Source organism: Oratosquilla oratoria, chromosome 35 (genome assembly GCF_046742065.1).
Source record: "Oratosquilla oratoria isolate Oo_2021 chromosome 35, ASM4674206v1, whole genome shotgun sequence".
In the NCBI taxonomy this organism is placed as follows: Eukaryota; Metazoa; Arthropoda; class Malacostraca; order Stomatopoda; family Squillidae; genus Oratosquilla; species Oratosquilla oratoria.
In genome coordinates this window covers 8793655-8812630 of record NC_134811.1, presented here as the reverse complement: position 1 = coordinate 8812630, position 18976 = coordinate 8793655, and the positions used below count along the sequence as shown (strand labels likewise).

General features: G+C 39.3%; 1 protein-coding gene across 1 annotated transcript in view; it reads left to right on the top strand.

Annotated features, from left to right (window-relative positions):
• LOC143018667 (uncharacterized) overlaps positions 1 to 18976 on the top strand; it is a 52695-nt gene that overhangs the window by 10925 nt on the left and 22794 nt on the right. Inside the window, exons 5-11 of the mRNA XM_076174255.1 lie at positions 4401 to 4473; positions 4587 to 4722; positions 8742 to 8901; positions 9148 to 9245; positions 10881 to 10965; positions 16605 to 16660; positions 17054 to 17129. Coding sequence (XP_076030370.1) covers positions 4401 to 4473; positions 4587 to 4722; positions 8742 to 8901; positions 9148 to 9245; positions 10881 to 10965; positions 16605 to 16660; positions 17054 to 17129 — 684 coding nt within the window. The remainder of the gene's footprint in view (positions 1 to 4400; positions 4474 to 4586; positions 4723 to 8741; positions 8902 to 9147; positions 9246 to 10880; positions 10966 to 16604; positions 16661 to 17053; positions 17130 to 18976) is intronic.

Here is an 18976-nt window from a genome sequence, read left to right as displayed (position 1 = left end):
TAAAATCCAACTTGTTTAGTGTGTGAAGTTGCACATTAGATATTACTCCAACAGTTACTATATTGTAGCATTAATCTGTATTGTGGCATGTATTTATGAAATTGTACTTACCTAATTGTAGTATACAGGAAAGGAGCAATGCTCTTTTCTATCTTGTCTCCCATTCTCAAAATGTAATGAAAAATAAGCATTTGGGAATGGATCCAAAAAGGAGATTATATGAAGAGGTGATTGTGCTGACAAAACTGTATGGGGCAGAGACAGAAATTAAGAGAGGCAGTAAGGAAAACTTCAAATGTGTTTGAGATGAAATGTCTGAGAAGTATGGTAGGGGTTACAGGGTTGGATAGAATGAGAAATAAGGAGGTGAGGAGAAGAGTGAGGGTGGGAAAGGGGATGGGAGATAGGGTTGGTGAAAGAGTATTGGGATGGTTTTGACACATGGAAAGAATGAGTGAAGAAAGATTAGTAAAAGAAGTGTGGAAGGCAGAGGTGGAAGGAGTGAGCAGGGGGGGGTGACCAAGGATGTGATGGATGGGGTGAAAGGGTTGTTGAGCAAGAGGGAGGTGTCTGTTGAGGAAGGAAGGGAGAAGGCAGGATATAAGGGTGAGTGGAGAATGGCTGTGTATAGATGATACTGTGATGCAAGGAAGGGCGTGGGTGGAAAATAGGGGGATTGGGAATGGTTATGTGTGAATGATATTTTGATGCAGCCTGAAGTGATTTCTTCCTGTATGCTATTTTTTTGTATGAGGGGGCAGAGAGGGGTGATTTCCAATTAACTGAAGAGGTCTTGCTGTGGGTGTGCTGTGTCTTGCTGCATTGCTTCTGATATATGGCAAAGGAGTGGAATGGGTGGGGATAAAATGGAAAGGAGTGGGTATATACCTTTTGACTTTGGCTACCTCACTGGTAAGGGGAAAAAGCCCTTGGTATATAGATAGCTTCAAATTCATGTACAGTTTCAGCTTAATCTATACCAATAATATAGCCTTGATTTCCAATTATCATATTTAGATTGAACTTGTGTATAGTTTGAGCTTGGGCTATATCACCTAAGGTATTCCATGTATTAATGCATCTATATGGAGAACTATTTCTTTACGTCTTTCAGACATATGGTCTTTCTTATTTGCTCCCCCTGACCTCTTAAAGCCCTCCTATCTTTAATCAGGAGATCATCTGCAAACATGTTGGCATAGCTTGTTGTTCCTTCCATCATGTTGTTGATATAGACAATAAACATTATTAGTACAAGTGCTGAACCTTTTGAAACTGCTCATTACTGCTCTATATCTTGACATCTTATCCTTCACTACTGTCCTCATGTATCTTTCCTTCAAAAAATCTTTCATTCATTCTAATAATTTGCCTCTTAATCCTACAACTTGCTCCAATTTCCAAACTAGTCAACTGTGAGGTACTTTATCAAATACTTTCTCTAGGTCAAGGTACACACAGTCCACCCACCCCTCTCTCATGCATCACATCAATCGCTCTTTAGTAAAAGCTTAAAAGGTTCCACACACATGACCTTCCAGATCTAAAGCCAAATTGACTGTCTGTCAATGTTCATCTTTTCAAATTATTTGGTCCATCGATCTTTCACAATCCTCTCACATAATTTCTTTATTGTGCTGGTCTGTGATACTGGTCTATTATTTAGTGGTGTGTCCTTATTTCCACCTTTGTGAATTACCACCACATTTGCCCTTTTCCAATCAAGTGGCACAGTGCCTTCTTTCAGTGAACGTGTAATAAGATTGTGAATCTTGTCCACTAGTTGTTCCCTACATTCTTTGTGTATCCAGTTTGAAATTCTGTCAGGTCATGAAGCTTTTGTCACATCCAATGATCCCAAGAAATTGATTGCATCTCTCACTTCTACTTTTAAATATTCTAAACCGTTTTTTTTTTCCCCTCATTTTTATTCAAAAAATTGCTCTTATGTGAAGACTGACTGGAAACTCGTTATTTCTACCTGAGCTGAGACCTCTTTAAAGACCTGACTGACTACTACTAACTTGGTGATTACTTCTCTGTGTCTCAATTTACCATTTATAAACCATTCATATTGAAGTGGTGATGGACATCAACTCTGTGTTCATGTAAGCATTTGTCTAATCCCTGTAGGTTTCACCATAGTAAATGAAGTTGCCAAAAGAGTAGGGAATTTTGTACAGGATACTGTTGGGTTGGGGTGAATCTTGTTTTTTGGTGTCTCATGAAGTTGTACATCTTATGTCCTTTGGTACTATTGTGATGGCTATAGGTTTTAATTTCTTGGTCAGTAGGTGAGTTAAGTTCAATAATGGTGCTATGATGAGATTTTCGTTCTTGATCTGGGGTACTGAGGTATTTCTTTGTATGATTTATTTTGCTTAATGTAGGGCTTGGGTGATGATGCCAGTTGGCAAGTGAAATGTCTTAAATGTAGTGGGGATGTGGTCTGTTTTATCTTGAAGGTGTACTGGGCTGCAGATCCTTAGTGCTCTCAGGAAGAAACTTATTAGTATGCCACTTTCGTCCTGTTGATGTAGTGTATATAGTCTTTGTAGGTTTTCTGTAAAATCTGAATTTAGCTGCATCTTTGTTCCTGATGATTAATGTGTCAGGGTATGAGAGGGAACCTCTTTAATTCTTGTTCGACTATTAACTGTATTTTCTAGTCTGACAGGTTTAAATTGTGCAGGTTATCTATGTATCTTGGTATGATGAGTAGATTATATACCTGAACCAGATGGTACCATTGGGGAGGAATTGTTTGTAACTGTCTTGCTCTAAGGTTTCCATTGCTAAGCATATGGCTATAGCCCTGATGAGTGATTCCATTGGTAGACCGTCGTGTTGCTGGTAGGTAGTTTTGCCATTGAAGGTATGGACCACTAAGAGCACCAACGATCTGCAGCCTAGAAAATCTTCAACATGAAATAGACCAAAGCAAACTCGGAAAAAGATCTTGGAGTGATGATTGGAAAGGACATGAAACCAGATAAGCGCATAAATAAAATATTCGGAGAAACCTACAACTTATTGAGGTCAATCAAAGTGGCATTTGCTTATATGGATGAAGAAATGATAAAGAAAATACTAACTACACTAATAAGACCAAAACTTGAGTACGCAGCATCACTTTGGACATCCAGTACCAAAAAGAATATTAAGAAACTAGAAAGATTACAAAGAGTGACAACCAAACTAGCACCGACTCTCACCGAACTAACATATGAGCAAAGACTGTCCAAATTGAATCTACCAGCTCTGGAACAAAGAAGAGAAAGAGGGGATTTGCTGACTATCTACAGAATAATGAAAGGAATGGAAGTTTTAGACAGGAACAACTTATTAGTGTGGGACAGCGGTAAAACAAGAGGACATGGAAAAAAACTGAAAAAGGATAGTTATAGAAAAAACTTGAAAAGGAACGTTTCCCACACAGAGCGATAAATACATGGAACAAATTAGACAACAAAACAGTATGCGCAAACACTATACAAGATTTTAAGATTAAACTTGATGCGGAGAGATACAAAGACGGGTCACCACAAGCTTAGCTCCCCTCCCGTATATTACAACTAGGTAAATACAACTAGGTAAATCACCATTAGAGTTAAGTCACTTTGCTTCCTAACTATCTAGATCAACTTTCCAGATCAAGAACAAAAATCTCTTCATCATAGCACCATCACTGAACTTAACTATGGGGTAGACTTAGAATTTAAAGGAAGCAGAAAAGAGGAGTTTAGATGTGGTTGAGATGAAATGTTTAAAAACTATGGTGGGGGTTATGAGGATGGATATAATGAGAAATGATGTGATTTGGAGAGCAGGGGTGGAACGGGGGTTGGGAGAGAAATAATACTGGGATGATATGGGCATATGGAAAGAATAAGTTAAGAAAGACTAGCAAAAAGAATGTGGAAAGCAGAGGTGAATGGAGAAGTTGAGGGAAAGACAAAGAAAGGGATTGATGGAAGGGGTGAAGGGAGCCTTAAAGGGATATCTTTGTTGAGGAGGGAAGGGAGAATGCAAGAGATAGGTGTAAATGGAGAGTTGTTGTGAGTGGATAAAAAATTGATGTGGCCTGAAGGGATTCCTTCTGATCTTTTCTATATTTCTTTTGTGGTGCCCTGCTGTAGAGGTACTCTGTTTTGCTGTATTGCTTCTGACCTGGGGTGTGGGCAGAGGACAGGGATGGCCCTTTATCCACAAAGAGCTAGGATAAAAGGGATAACAAATGAGTGTTGGATGGGAATGGGATTGGTGAAGGGTAGGTGGATACCTTGTCTGGCTACTTCCCATATCAGGGGGAAAGCTTTTTGGTACAGTATATGTATGTACTTTAAAAACGTGTTTTATTATCTTATATATTTTTATTTGGTATTGATATTATCTTTCAGGTTGACTCTGGCAAAGCTAAATCAATTGGAATTTCCAACTTTAATAGCAAACAGATTGAGCGGATAATGAAAGGTCAGGCTTTCTTGGACACATTGTAATCAGGATTGAAGACCATATTACGATTGTCATGAATAGATATTATGTGATAATAAAATATTTGTATGTTATTATTGCTCATTTTACAGCTAGCCGGATCAAACCAGCCAATCTTCAAGTTGAAATTAATGGTTATCATATACAAAAGGAACTACGTAATTTATGTGAGCAGAATAATATTGCAGTTTGTGGATATGCACCTCTTGGAGCTCCCTACCAAGAAAAGTAAGTTTTCTGTTTCTATATAGAAAACTTTCTGTTTTTACGTAAAACTACATAGATACAAAAATAAAAATAAAATGTCTGTTTCTATATTAAAAATTTTCTGTTTCTACATAAAACTGATGAAAGAGTATTGTGATGTTTTGGGGACATGGAAAGAATGAGTGAAGAAAGATAAGTAAAAGAGGTGTGGAAGGCAGAGGTGGAGGGAGCAAACTTGCGGGGACATATGAGGATGAGATGGATGAATGAGGTGAAGGGGTTATTGAGAAAGAGGGGAATGTTGAACAAGGAAGTGAGAAGGTAGGAGATAGGGATCAGTGGAGAGTGATTATGTATAGATGATACTGTTATACAAGGAAGAGAGGGGCAGGGGGTGGGGGGGCTAGGGTGTGTATATGTGTGAATGATATTTTGATGAAGTCTAAAGGGACTTCTCCCTCGTCTTCTCTTGTTATGTATGAGGTGACCGAGGGGTGGGGGTTACCAATTAAGTGAAGTGGCCATGCTGTGGATGTACTGTGTCTTGCTACATTGCTTCTGACCCAGGCCAGTGAGAGGGATGCAGGGATGACATGTCATCCAGGATGATCTAAGATGAGAGGGAGGAAAGGGTGGTGAAGGGGAGTGGAATGGATGGGAGTAGTTACGTGCCTTTGACTTGGCTACCTCCCTTGTATTTAAGAAAAAGCTCTTGGTATATAGACATAAAACTTCATCCATAGAGTGGAACACCACTTTAATCTTATGCAGTAGTCTGTATGTCTCCCACAGTCCTGCTGATATGTCTGTCAGATGACAGGTTGTCTTTTATCAACACTCCTCATGTTTTTATGATGGGTTCACTTTTGAAGGGTGGCCTTTTGCTGCTTTTGCCCATTTATAGTATGAGGGTATACAATGATGCTGGTGTCAGTGTCTTGATTATATTTATTTTGTATTTGTAGCTGAGTGACCCCCATATTCTGTGAAGAGGCTTGATTGTATTTTCTGTTGTTATTAACGTTTAGGGTGAAAGAGAATGAGTAATACAGCTAAGCATGAGAATTTGACTGGCATTGAAGAGGTTAAAGTAGTCTATGTTAATGTAGATAGTTTACTGTCAGCCTTGTTGGAGATAAATGATTACGGTACTTGAGGGTGAATGAACCTAATATTTTGTGCTTAGTAGAGACCAAACTCCCTAGAAATATTGATCTACAGCTGGGGAATAATAGATATACCTCCTGGAGAAGAAGTAGAGAAGAAAAATTGGGTGGATTAGTAATGGTTGTTGTGAAAAGTGACGTAAATGTGGAAGAAGTAAATCTGAGTAAAGGCTAAAGCAATCCACTTGAAAATTAAAACTAAATGGCAGAATAGAAGAGATTTTATGGTGGCATATGTCCCCCTGAAGACAAGATCTTAGAATGAAGCTGAATATAAAAAAGTGTTATTAGATACAACTCTTTTCCTAAAAAGAACCATTGAACAAAGGAACACTATAGTCCCTGATGGAACTTTTTGATAGCAGTAAGGTCAACTGGGAGGAATGGGAAGTAAATGGCAAGACAGATTCCTGAGAAAATACCCAGTTCACTATAGCAATGAAGAACTTGGTTAAGAGGAGGTGAAATTACCACAATTCTCCTTTTCTGCATGGGGGGACGGAGAGGTGGAGTCGCCAATTTAATGAAGCGGCCTTGCTGTGGATGTGCTGTGTCTTGCGACACTGCCTCTGACCCAGGGCAGTGGACAAGGTGCAGGGATGACTTGTCATCCAGGATGTGCCAAGATAAGAGGGAAGGGAGTGGAGTGTATTTAGGGATGGAATGGATAGGAATGGTTTTTATGCCTTTTTCTTTTTGGCTACCTCCCTTGTAATGGGGAAAAAGCCTTGGTATATGTATGTAATATGGTCCCCACACAGATTGAGAGAATACAGAGGGCAGCAACCAAAATGGTGCCCAGCTTGACAGATAAATCATAGGGGGAAAGACTAATAGCACTGGGTCTGCCAACTTTAAAAGACTGAGGAGAAAGAGGTGACATGATTACAATATTCAGGTCGCTAATGGGAACAAATTCATTGATAGAAGAGATCTCCTGACTAAAGATGGGAGGGCTTTAAGAGGTCATGGGAGTAAATTAAGACCACATGTTGAAAGAATATGAAAAAATACATTTTTCCACACATATGCATAAATACAGATTGACCTCTCATTAATGGACTAAAAGGGGGGTAACTGTGTCCATTGATGCGAATAATCCATTGATTAGGAGTGGTTTTTGTGTGTGTGTGTATTGGGGGGGAGATCACCTCTTAAGATCTATAAAATCATAGTACAGTGTATGTACATACATATTGATACCAAAATACCTGTAATAATGTAATTAGTATGTACTAATACTAATAATACTGTACTATTGTAATTTTTATTTATCTTATGTGGGGAGAGATGAGTCTTCTTTTTGCCATGATCGTATAGTGGGACTCAAAGTAGCAACTACTCTGAGTCAGAGGAGCTGCTATGCTCCACTACAGATCTAGCAGTGCCAGGATGTGTTGGCAGTGAGAGCGAGGTGCCTGGCTGTGGTGACAAAGAGTGCGAGGTGCCTGGCTGTGGTGACTGATTCAAAACCTTGAAAGTCTGGTTCAGGAGTGGTTTTCCGCTTGAAAAAAGAGTCCAATTTTAACTGTTTCCCTTTCTGATACTGTTCACGAATCAATAATTCTCTTAAAGTGCGCAAATGTTCATAATAAGCCTGAACGTTAACGTCAGCAGAGAGATCAACGTAAGTTATGAGTGTGTCAATAGCCTGGCGCACCTCCGACATCTTGGGTTTAACCGCCACTACCTCCTCTTCCGATCACGATCTTGTTAACTAGTAAACAAAACAAAGTGTGCGCCATCACACTATCAGCCACTCAGTGGACAAACGCCGAACTAATGGACACATTCACCCTACCCGCAAAATTTAGACTGTCAGACCGGACCAGCGGATTTTGTCTGTTGCATCCGATATCAGGTAATGCGGTGTCCGGTAATGAGAGGTCAATCTGTATTTGGAATAACTTAGGAAGTGATATAGCCCAGTCTCAAACAATATGTGAGTTCAAATCTAAATATGATAATTGGAATTCAAGGATATAGACTAGTTGGAAGTGTACATGAATTTGAGTCTAAGTATGATAAAAAATTAGAGAATAGGAGACGGGACCCAACAAGATTGAGTTGCTTCTTTCCTGTATACTACAATTAGGTAAATACTACACAGCAGAACACCCATACATAACAAGAAACATCAAAATGTCACCCAAATAACTATATCATGTACAAGTATTCTCTTCTCTTCCACCACAACCACCAACCTCCAGAAGCGTATCCATATTTACTGTCCTTAATCAACAAACTGAAAGACAGTAAATTGCTGCATGCCAGACCCCCTTGATATCCATCCCTCTGAATCCTCTCTCCCCCTGAAAGGACAGAGTCCACATGGCCAAACTGCTGTGTAGCCACCATCCAGCCCCTCTAAGCTACCAGAAGAGGCTGGATGACTGCATCACAGATAACTGTCCAGGATGCAACACATCACCCCATGATATACAACACATTATGAAAGACTGCATTGAACACAATCACACATGCCAACAACACAATATACACACTATGAAGGATTTGTGGGAAAACCCTATTCCAGCCATGGCATTCCTTAGGGAGACTGCATTATTCAGCCAGACAGTCTAGGCAGTGACAACAGGTCCAATTCTTTCTGTACTGGTGTATGTTGGTGAGTGTGGTGCATGTAAGGTAAATCTGTGTGTAATGTGTTGCATTTGATTTATGTGTGTGAGGTTTATTGGTTATCTTAGTTCAAGATAGTCTCAGCATTTGAACTCAGATTCAGATGTCTCATGATTGTATGCCACACATAAATTTAGAATGACTTGTGATAATACATGTGATGTTAACAATGTTCATAATTTTTCCCAGAGAAAGTATGTAAGTTATTAAACTTGTATTTTCTATGATTTACAGTGTTGAGGGTCCTATCCTGTTGGAGAATCCTGTAGTTTTGAAAATTGCAGCACAGCATAAGAAGACAAGTGCCCAGGTACTTTTGAGGTACATGATTCAACTTAACATAATAGTCATCCCAAAGTCATCAAAAGCTGAAAGAATAAAAGAAAACTTTGAGGTTAGTAATTACTTGAGTTTCATGTTAAACTGGCCAGCTGAAACTCCAGATTCTCTTGCTAAGTGGTCTTACTCATTAGCTATCAATGTAATGTCCAATTTCAGTCATGATGCATGCTTAGTTGAACTCTATTTGCTTGCTGTATGTTGCTGTATGTTGGTTAATGCTCAAAGCATCTAGCAAAACAAGAAAGCACTGCTTGCAACATCCTCCTTCATAATAGTATATATTCTGGTTCCATTTTAGGTGTTCAATTTTGAACTGACTGCTGAGGAGATGGCAGAGCTGAATAATTTGGATCGAGGGAAGAAAGGGAAGTTGTTTACATTCACATTCTTGAAAGGGTTTGTATTCTTTATTTTCTATCTGTATAAGTATACCTGCTTATAAGGGAGGTAGCCAAGTCAAAGGCATGTACCAACTCCCATCCATTCCACTCACATCCACCATCCTTTTCTCCCTCTCATTTTAGCTCCTCATCAATACAGCAAGGCACAATACACATACAAAGTAACGCATACTATGGAATATAAATCAAATAAAGACTGTCTTTCTTTATTGTACTTATATTTTTTGATGTGTGTTACTTTTTTTTTGTACATGAAAAAAAACTATATTTCATCAAATTGGTATATATGTTACACATAATTAAAAATATATGTGACTTTTTTGTGGTTTTCATTTCATTATGAAATTCAAATGTGGAAGAAGTAGAATGAATGGAAAAGTGCAGAAACAGGAGAAGGGTAGAAGGAGAGTAGGGAAAGATAAAAGTGACAATAAATGAGGTAGTTTAGGGTTATTGCAACATGGTAGGGGTTTGAATATTAGATAAATGTTTTCCATAAGAAATGATGTAAATAGCATCAATCTATGTTGAAACTCAAAACATAGGGTTTAGGAAGAAAGTCAAGCATAAGTACACATGGGAGAGGGTGGTGGATAGAAGGGTGATAGATAGGGCTTTAATGGACTATACAATGGTAACCAGGAGAAGAGTAGGAAGAGTTTTGGATGCACATATTCTTAGGGCAGAGAGGGGGAAATATCAAATAATTCTTTTGTGGAAGGTAAGTTGAGAATGGAGGATAGATAGAGAAAGAGGAAAAGGACAGAAGCTAGGGAAGTGTTTAGGGTAAACTGCTTAAGGCTGAACTTCTACACTAGGGTTAACGATAATTACAATAATGTGGTATACATCTACAGTGACAGCAGACCCCCTGGCAGTTTAATGACAGTTATAATAACATGGCACCCAACTAAAGTGCAGTAAAGCAATGCTAGTTCATACAGGCAGGTAACATTGTTTTTACTTTGACTCAGAGTTTTTTCTCAGGAACATGTTAAACTTAGAGGACTTATATAATGTATTTATCTATTTCAGAATTGAAAACCAACCTGAATACCCATTTCTCATACCTTACTAAGAACAGGAGCCTATGTAGAGCAGTGGGTAGTATTCCTGCCTTAGATGCCAGAGGTGCAAGTTCAAGTCCCAGAAATGCCAGATACTTGTTCAAGTAGCACCTTCGTGGCTTCCCATCCTCTCTCAGTAGTAGTGGATATCATAGGTGCAGTAAACCATTGTTGCATTTCAGTGCCAGCATCTAATCAGCATGGGTGAGCTGATTACTCTGGTTTCAGACTGCTTTCGCAACCACAAACATGATGACATTTCTAAAATCCCACATGCACTCCACACTATACATACACTCTTACCAAGCAGGATTGAGTCACCAAGATGAGATACAAAGGTTGTATTGACCATCTAGGGAAGGAAAGTCGTGCACTGGATCAATGAAATTCAACTCTACTGAGAACTGATTGGAAATTACACATTTTTTTTAAAGATTGAAGAAGATTAGTGTTTGGTGAATTTTTTGTGTTAGTTCATGCATTTGAGGTGAAAGCCTTATAGAATCTATGCCTTTATGCCTTTGAAGAAAGTTTTTTCCTGAATACCTTCTTTTTTATTGTAGTTTTACATTAGCTGTATTGATGGATACAGAATATTCTGGATTTGTTTCATCATACTTGATGTCTCAAAATATTGAAGTTTCTCTAGTATGATATACAAGACTATTTTTTTTTTTTTGGGTGAGGGTGGGCAGTACTGTCCAAATTTTGTTGTTGTTCTTTAGTGATTATTTTCAGATTCGTCTATATTGTCATTGTTTTGTTTGCTCATCTGCAATACTTAAGGTTTATAAAGGTTAAGTTATTTCTATATCATAGGCTTGAATTATTTGGTCTAGCTAGTAATAATATTTTAATAAAACTGTTATTCAATATTCTACAATATTTCATTTTATTATTACACCAGGATACAGGAGATTTTGATAGTTGAATAAGATCTCTGGAATATAACACCAAAAGGCCTACTGAAGCGATTGAGAGGATTACTTTCTTCCCATGAGTCCAAGTTTTATGACGTAGAATGAAAGCTTGAAGAAGAAGCCACAAGCCTGGCTCAAAAAACAGATAAACTTAAAAGGGAAAGTGAGACTTTGACAAGTGAGAGAATTAATCATCTCAATACCATAAAAACAAATAAAACCAGGATAAAATTAAATGAGGATAAGATCAGTGAATTGTTTCAGGTATAAGGCTAGTTATCTAGTCAACATGGATACAGTAAACTTTAGAGAACATGGAACAGTAGAGGAGAGAAACTTTTAGGCTAGAAGGAAAAGAAGTGAAGATTGTTGAAAAAATGGAATCACGTGTTAGATACATAGTTGATAAGACCAGATGTGTCATACTTTTTGGCAGGTGGGAAGACCACATCACTTCATGAAAGAAGAACATGAGATACTAGGGAAAACTATCACAATGATTATGGGAAATGACTCAGATGGAATGGATTAGTCAATCTATTACCCCTGGTCTCTCTTGTAAAAGACCTGTGGCCTCTAAGAAACTGGTAACAGCCTCCGATAAGTACCATAAATCACTTGGAGAAGAGATATTGTATTGTTGTCTAGGTATTGTTAGTGTGGGGCATAATAGTTTGAGGTGTCTTCTGTGTGGTGGTTGTATCTGGGGCAGATTAAGTGTGTGACTAGGTCCATTCTGTGTTGGCATTGTACAGCAAAATTAACAAGCAACCACACGACAGACTGAGAGAAGCAGTGGGATTCAGAGCATCATTGATTTAACTAAAACTGACTTACATGCGGTCTCATCTCAGGCATACACAGCAAGCAACCACATGACATACTGAGAGAAACAGTGAGTCAGAGCATCATTGTTTTAACTAGAACTTGTGACTTGCGACTTGCTAGGTAAGACCACCTGCTTGCGCGGGATCGGTTTTTGTGAGAGGGTAAGAATGTCTGTAAGAAAATGAAAAGATAGTAGTGTATAAAAGAGGGCTTTTGCCACTGGGTGATTGAGTGAGCGATTAGGGGCGGTTAGTAATTGTGGCTCAGGAGAAATGGGCAGGGAACTCGGACGGCGGCGCCGACGGCCGGGATTAGAATCACCAAAGTTGAGAAAATGGTAGGAGGCGTAGTAGTAGAGAAAGGTGGAAAAATGGAAAAATCTTTAGTGGGAGGTAAACTGAAATAAGATGTAGTATAAGAGAAAGTTAGAAAGTAAGTGAATTTTAGTCAAAGAAAAAGTACGTGTAGATGTTTGTGCGTGGGGTGTGGTTATGTTTGTGAGAGATGTGTGTGTGTGTATCTTACGGGAAGTGAGTAGAGTTCACTACCCACGTGTAGAGAGTGCGTTCCTGATTAGCCCCAGGTTAAGGCATAAGCGTCCCTGTTTAGCCCCAGGTTAAGGCATAAGCATCCCTGTTTAGCCCCAGGGTAAGGCATAAGCATCCCTTAAGCGTCCCTGTTTAGCCCCAGGTTAAGTCATAAGCGTCCCTGTTTAGCCCCATGTTGGGCTTGAGTGATGAGCGAGCGATGTCCGAAGTGTAGTCAGGAGAATGGATCCAATGGCGGTGCGGGGGCAGGCGGGCAGGTGTTGTTTTATCTTTCTCCTTCCAAGCACAACTCTGAAAGCAGAGAATTACGTGACTTGGGAATTGTGTACAAATGTCAGAAATGTAAACCCGCTCGCCAGCGTCAGCGAAGAGGCCAGGGCGTGGGTGCGGGCCGGTCGGCAAGAGAGGCACCCCAATTCCTCGCAACCAGCCGGCGAAGAGTTAAGGGCTCTGAATCAGAGTTGAGTTGTGGGCTTCCGCTAAGCCAGCAAGCAGGTGTGCATGTTTATCTCTTTTCATCCAAGCACAACTCTGAGAACAGAGGATTACGTGACTTGGGAATTGTGTGTATTTGTCTTTGGTGTAAACCCGCCTGCCGTCGCCAACGAAGAGGTCAGCATTGGGCCAGACCGGCAGCAGCAAAAGAGACAAGTCTCCTCGCCACCACCGGCCGGCGAAGATTGCTGGACGCTTGTCGAGAGAGCTGGAGTGGAGAGCGACGTCCGACCTCTAGGAGCGCTGTACTGATGCTAGAACTGACTTACATGCGGCCCGAGGTCTGTATCTATGCAGCAGATAGGTGAGCTACTCGCGGTGTTCATTTTGTGAGCGCTGCATTCTCATTGGCTGACAGAATGCGAAGAGATAGAAAAGGTGAGGTGATGCTCAGATTCCCAGTGCTTCTGTCGGTATGTCCCGTGGTTGCTTGCTGTGTGTGCGTGAGGTGATGCTCCGACTCCCGCTGCTTCTCTCGGTACATCGCGTGGTTGTTTGTTGTGTGTGCTGTACAGTAATCCTCCCTCAATGTTGCTTTAGCTTCAGAGGGCGTCCCGCTCTCGAGAAATGAATGGGCGGCGTGTCACTGGTGTCGAGATAGGCCGGTTTCAGTCGGTCGATTGAGGCCCAGTCCGGTTCACCAGTTATAGGGGTCAGACACTAATGCAAGGGAGACAAGAGAGGTGAACAGAGTCACTTTATTCACTCTGCTATAAAAGAAATGCGGCCCGAGGGCTGTTTTTATACCGCTAGTATGTGAGGTACCCGCGGTGTACATTTCGTGAGCGCTGCATGCTCATTGGTTTGCAGATAAATGACTCACTGGTCACCTCTCCTCTCTTCGTAGCCTCATTGTCTGACCCCTATAGTATTGTCTTAATGACAGATGATGTCCCGAGCGCAGTCGTGCTAGTGTGTTTCTTGTCTGGTGTGGGAGAGTTTTCTCTGTGGAGGTTGTTGCTGTAGTATTTAGTTTGGTGGTCTTTCTTGAAGGGTTTGATTAGTTGTCTGGGTGTGAATATATGAGTAGCGCTACGGGAGAACGGAAAAAAAGTCGCCCTTATATCTCATATATTTGCATAGAAACCCCCTCCCCAATTCCAACTGGCTCACAGTGGTGTTCTACGTAGATATATCAGTTTTAATACTTATTAATAAAAAAAAAAAAAAAAAATCTGGCGTTAGAAGGGGAAAAATGCTTGAAGCATTCTCCCATGCCACTACACATATTCCTCTATAGATGTTTTGTGTGGTTTGGGTGGTAAGTTGTGGTAGATGTTTGAGTAGTATGCTGCTGGTGTAGTTTTCCATCGAGGTGCGGCTCCGAAGATGTAATAGATCAGATCGATTATATGTTTAGGTTAAGTCAGTACATGAGAAATGGGTCGCGACCGGTGAAAATAAAATTTAGATCGTAAGCCATAGCAAATAAAATTATTAGTGTGGTCAGGTTCGGACAAGCCAGGGGAATGAAACTCACAATAACACTAAGGCATTCGGGTTTTAATGAACATTAGGCTCGTAGAGTGTGAATGAGGGCCTCTTCAAATGTTGTAGACTGAGAGCGAAGGGCCACTTGAAGCTTGGATAATACTTCTGCTTGGAGAGGACTGCTGCTTGGAGAGAACTGGTGCTTGGAGATGTGGCCGGTTGTCTCGGCAAGACGCCGTCCTTTTAAAGGAGGCTGGAGGCTCAGCGACGGTCCCCTGGAAACTCTCCCGAGTTTCTGATTGACTGCTGGCTGGGCTGGCCGAGACGTCTTGCTAACTACGCTTCCCAACTACAGCGAGTATATAGGCCTAGCTCGAGTTGTGTGACGGCCAGTCTGGTTTTGACCAGCGGCGCTTCACCATATTAGCAAATCTTGGAAACTTGCACGAAAAGTTTGATAAAATTTAGATTAAAAAAAAAAAATGCAACGGAAGATGATGATGCAAAGATATGAGTATTTTAAAGGATTTTCTTTATTTTATTAAATGTAATTGGACCTTCGTCCTATTCTGATTGTGAAATTCTTCAAGGTACGAAAACAACAACAACAACTAAATCTTCTTACATATTACAGGATGGAATTGCATAAGAAGAAAGTGCCTCAGTTGCAAAAAATTGCAAAGAAAATAAGTTTTATTTAATCATAGATAAATGTATAGATGTTTCTGTATCACAAGTCCTTGCAGTGATGGTTAGGTTTTATGATGAACAAAAGTGTAAAGTTACTGACGCACTTTTAGGTGTAGTTCAAGTTGATGATGCGAGTGCTGAAGGACTGTTTAGATCAGTAAAGGAGTTACTGAAAAGTAAGGGTATACCCCTACAAAATATAATAGGTTTTGCTAGTGACAACTGCTCCACAATGTTAGGAGCACCTAAAGGATTTCAGGCTTACCTTAAACATGAAATCCCATCTGTTTTTATTTTAGGAAGTGTGTGTCATTCATTTGCCTCGTGTGCTAGTCAAGCCAGCAATACCTTGCCTTCATGGCTTGAATCTTTTTAGAAGGATGCTTACGGTTATTTTGCTCGTAGCAGCAATCGTTAACACCTTTTCAGATGATCCAAGATGTTGCCCAGACTCCTAAGCATAAAATGTTAAAGTTGTCACAGACTCGATTGCTGACCAGATAAAGTAGATGGAGCAGCCAAGATATACAAAACGATGACAACTCCAGGAACAAAGCACATATCTTGCTCTTCCTCAGCTATATTCTTCGGAAAGTAAACAAAATGAATATTGAATTCCAGTCACAGTACTTTCGACTTTCAACTCTGTATTCTACAATACCTGATGAATATAGAAGCATTTTAGCAATGTTTGTGAGAAAAAGAAGTACTTCAGTCACAAGGGCTTAGCAGCATTGATCGCCGTAATCATGCAATACACAAGAAAGTTGATGATACACTGTATTGAAATTGGTGGCAGATGAGAGGCCATGCTTATTAATGAACCTCTAGAAGCTGGAAAAAATATTTCGTCTTGACTGCCAGAAGTTTTTGGTTGACATTTGTTCTCAAATGCGAAAGAGGGACAGTATTCTGGCCACGCTGCGAGTTGTTGATCCCCAAAGAAGCACTCTCCGATGAAACTTACACTCTGTTGTGAAATTGGCGGTCAAGTTTCCTACACTGATTAAAGAAGACTTAGACGACCTACAGTGTGAATGGAAAGATTTGTTGCATTTCAAGGAATCACTGAAAAATATGAGTGACTCGGCAGCTAATTTCTGGCATGAACTGCGGACGGTGAAAGATGGCCATAACCGCCAGAAATTCTGCTTCATGTTCTGTCTGCTGGTTCTACACCAGTCGTCTGCATACGATGAGAGAGTATTTTCTCAACATTATCAAATCTAAACGAACGAACAAACAGCCTTCATGTGTCAACTGTTGCAAACCGACTTCTAGCTGAGCAAGCAATTACACAATAGGAAACAACTTGCAATCAGTGGGAGGCATCGACGTCATTAATAAAAGATGTTATAAATGGCTGTCTCGACAGAGACTGCAGCAGATCCGAGGTGAAATGGAGAGTGCCACCAGCGCTACATCAGCAGGGTAAGCTATCAGGAAGCAGAGAGAATGGCAACTCGCATCCCGATGATGACTAGGCTCCCAGTGATGAAGAACCTCTTCCAGTATTGTTGCAATAGTTCTTCATAAGTTGAATATTGATGTAAGGAATATACCAGAATCAAGGTTTCAGTAGCATTAATTTACAATATTTGTAAACCTTGGGATATTTTGGCATATCTTGGAAATTTTCGGAGGCAACTCATGAGATATATGATATTTTAGAGTGGCCACTGCCCTGTACGATGATAATGTGTTCAGAATCTGGCAACCCTGTGAGGGACTCAGTGGAGTGGCTATCATGTTTACTAGAAGTCCTTCCAACATACTTAGGTGCAGTAGTACTGAATTGCAGTTGTCTGACAGGTGGTGTTGAATAATGACGGCGAAAATTCCTTGTGTAGAATTTTTCAATGGCCAGAAAATGCCAATCATCGGCCTGGGGACATTTCAGGTAATTTGAAGTTGTACTGACACTTCAGTCGCTGAGAGGGTCTAAAATTCCTCATCTTCGATAAGTGGTAAACAAATATCAGATGACTTTAAGGCCGAGGTCATATGGTGTGGTAATTATTATGTCACCCTATTCCCTCATGTCTATTTTTGTTTAATGCGATTGTTTTTCTACTCACGAAACATCGTATATAATATATACAGCCCGTAGCTTTGTGATGGGATATCGCAGAACTGCGACGGCGTATCATAAGCCAAAGACTATATAGGAAAGATGGGAAAGCTTTCTATCTTTTTACTAATAAGAAAACGTCATCCATCCAGCGTGAATGCGCGCCATCTATCGACAGAGCCGCAAACTATAAATCGGAAGTGGCGTAGCGCGGCTTTCAAATCATACTTAACTTGTATTATATATAGTGTTTATGGAAATTTTAAAACTGATCCTTTCGCTAAAATGATCAACATCTCGAAAAAAGTTTTACTTTCTCTTTATAAAATAATGAGTAGTAATTTTTATGACTTTTGCATGCAAACAAGACTATTTAATATAGGCTTTACACACATGATCATATTTATAAAATCAAAAGTTGGTAAAATACTTCTGCACAATGCATCATTCATTACTAAATATTTGAAATTGAGTAAAGAGTTAAAATTCAAAAGGTTATTTTAGTTTATATTTTATCTTATTATTTTCTGTAATATCATGTTTTTCTTGTTTGTGCTTGTGCTTATGTTTGAACTTTGTATACTTATTCAAGTATCTGTAGACAAATTATACAAACAAGGATAGTAAAAGTTTGGTATACATGAGATTCTTTTATTTGCAACAAAGCAATACTGTCTTGTAAAGAACATATACCAAACAAACTAAAAGAAATAACATTATTCAACTTCAAAAATGAACCATACATCAGGCAACCAAAACATGCAATCAGATATTGAATACCAAACGAAAACATTGGAAAATCAGTAATCAAAAACAATATGAAAACAAGAATAAACAAAGAAGCAAACATAACATGCATATTAAGCAAAAATAAAGCAAAAAATGTTAACAGAACAAAGGAAAATCCCAAAAGCAAACAAACAAAAATATATATATATGTAGCAAGACAGGTACTGTATTGTAAAAAAAAACATAGACAAAAATAAAAGGATGAACATGCAAGAAATGTCACAAAATCAAACAAACAAGATTTGCAATCATACATAAAATAATTTTGCAGAGGATAAAAACATAACTTCTTTGATCAAATTACATGGAAATCACACATTTTAGAGTAAATAGGTAAAATAAAGCAACCATATGCTAGTTTTTTTATATGAAATTATGCATTTGAGCAAAAACCGTCCTTGTTTGAGATTTGGTCACCTATGAGTGAGTCGGACGGCATTCGTAGCTGCGGTTGGTAATTTTGCAGAGGATAAAAACGTAATTTCTTTGATCAAATGACATGGAAATCACACATTTTAAAGAAAATAAGTCAAATAATGCAACCATATGCTAGTTTTTTTTTTTTTTATACAAAATCGTGCATTTGATTATAAACCGTCCTTGTTCGGCGTTGGTCGGCTATTAGTGAGTTGGACGGCATTCGTAGCTGTGGTTGGTAATTTTGCAGAGGATAAATGCGTAAAATTGTTTTTGATCAAATTGAATGAAAATCACACATCTTAAAGAAAAATAGGTCAAATAATGTAACCATATGCTAATTTTTATATAAAATTATGCATTTGAGCAAAAGCCGTCATTGTTTGGGTTTGGTCGGCGTTGGTCGACTTAGGTAACTTTGCAGACGATAAAAACTAACTTCTCTTTGATCAAATTACATGAAAATCACA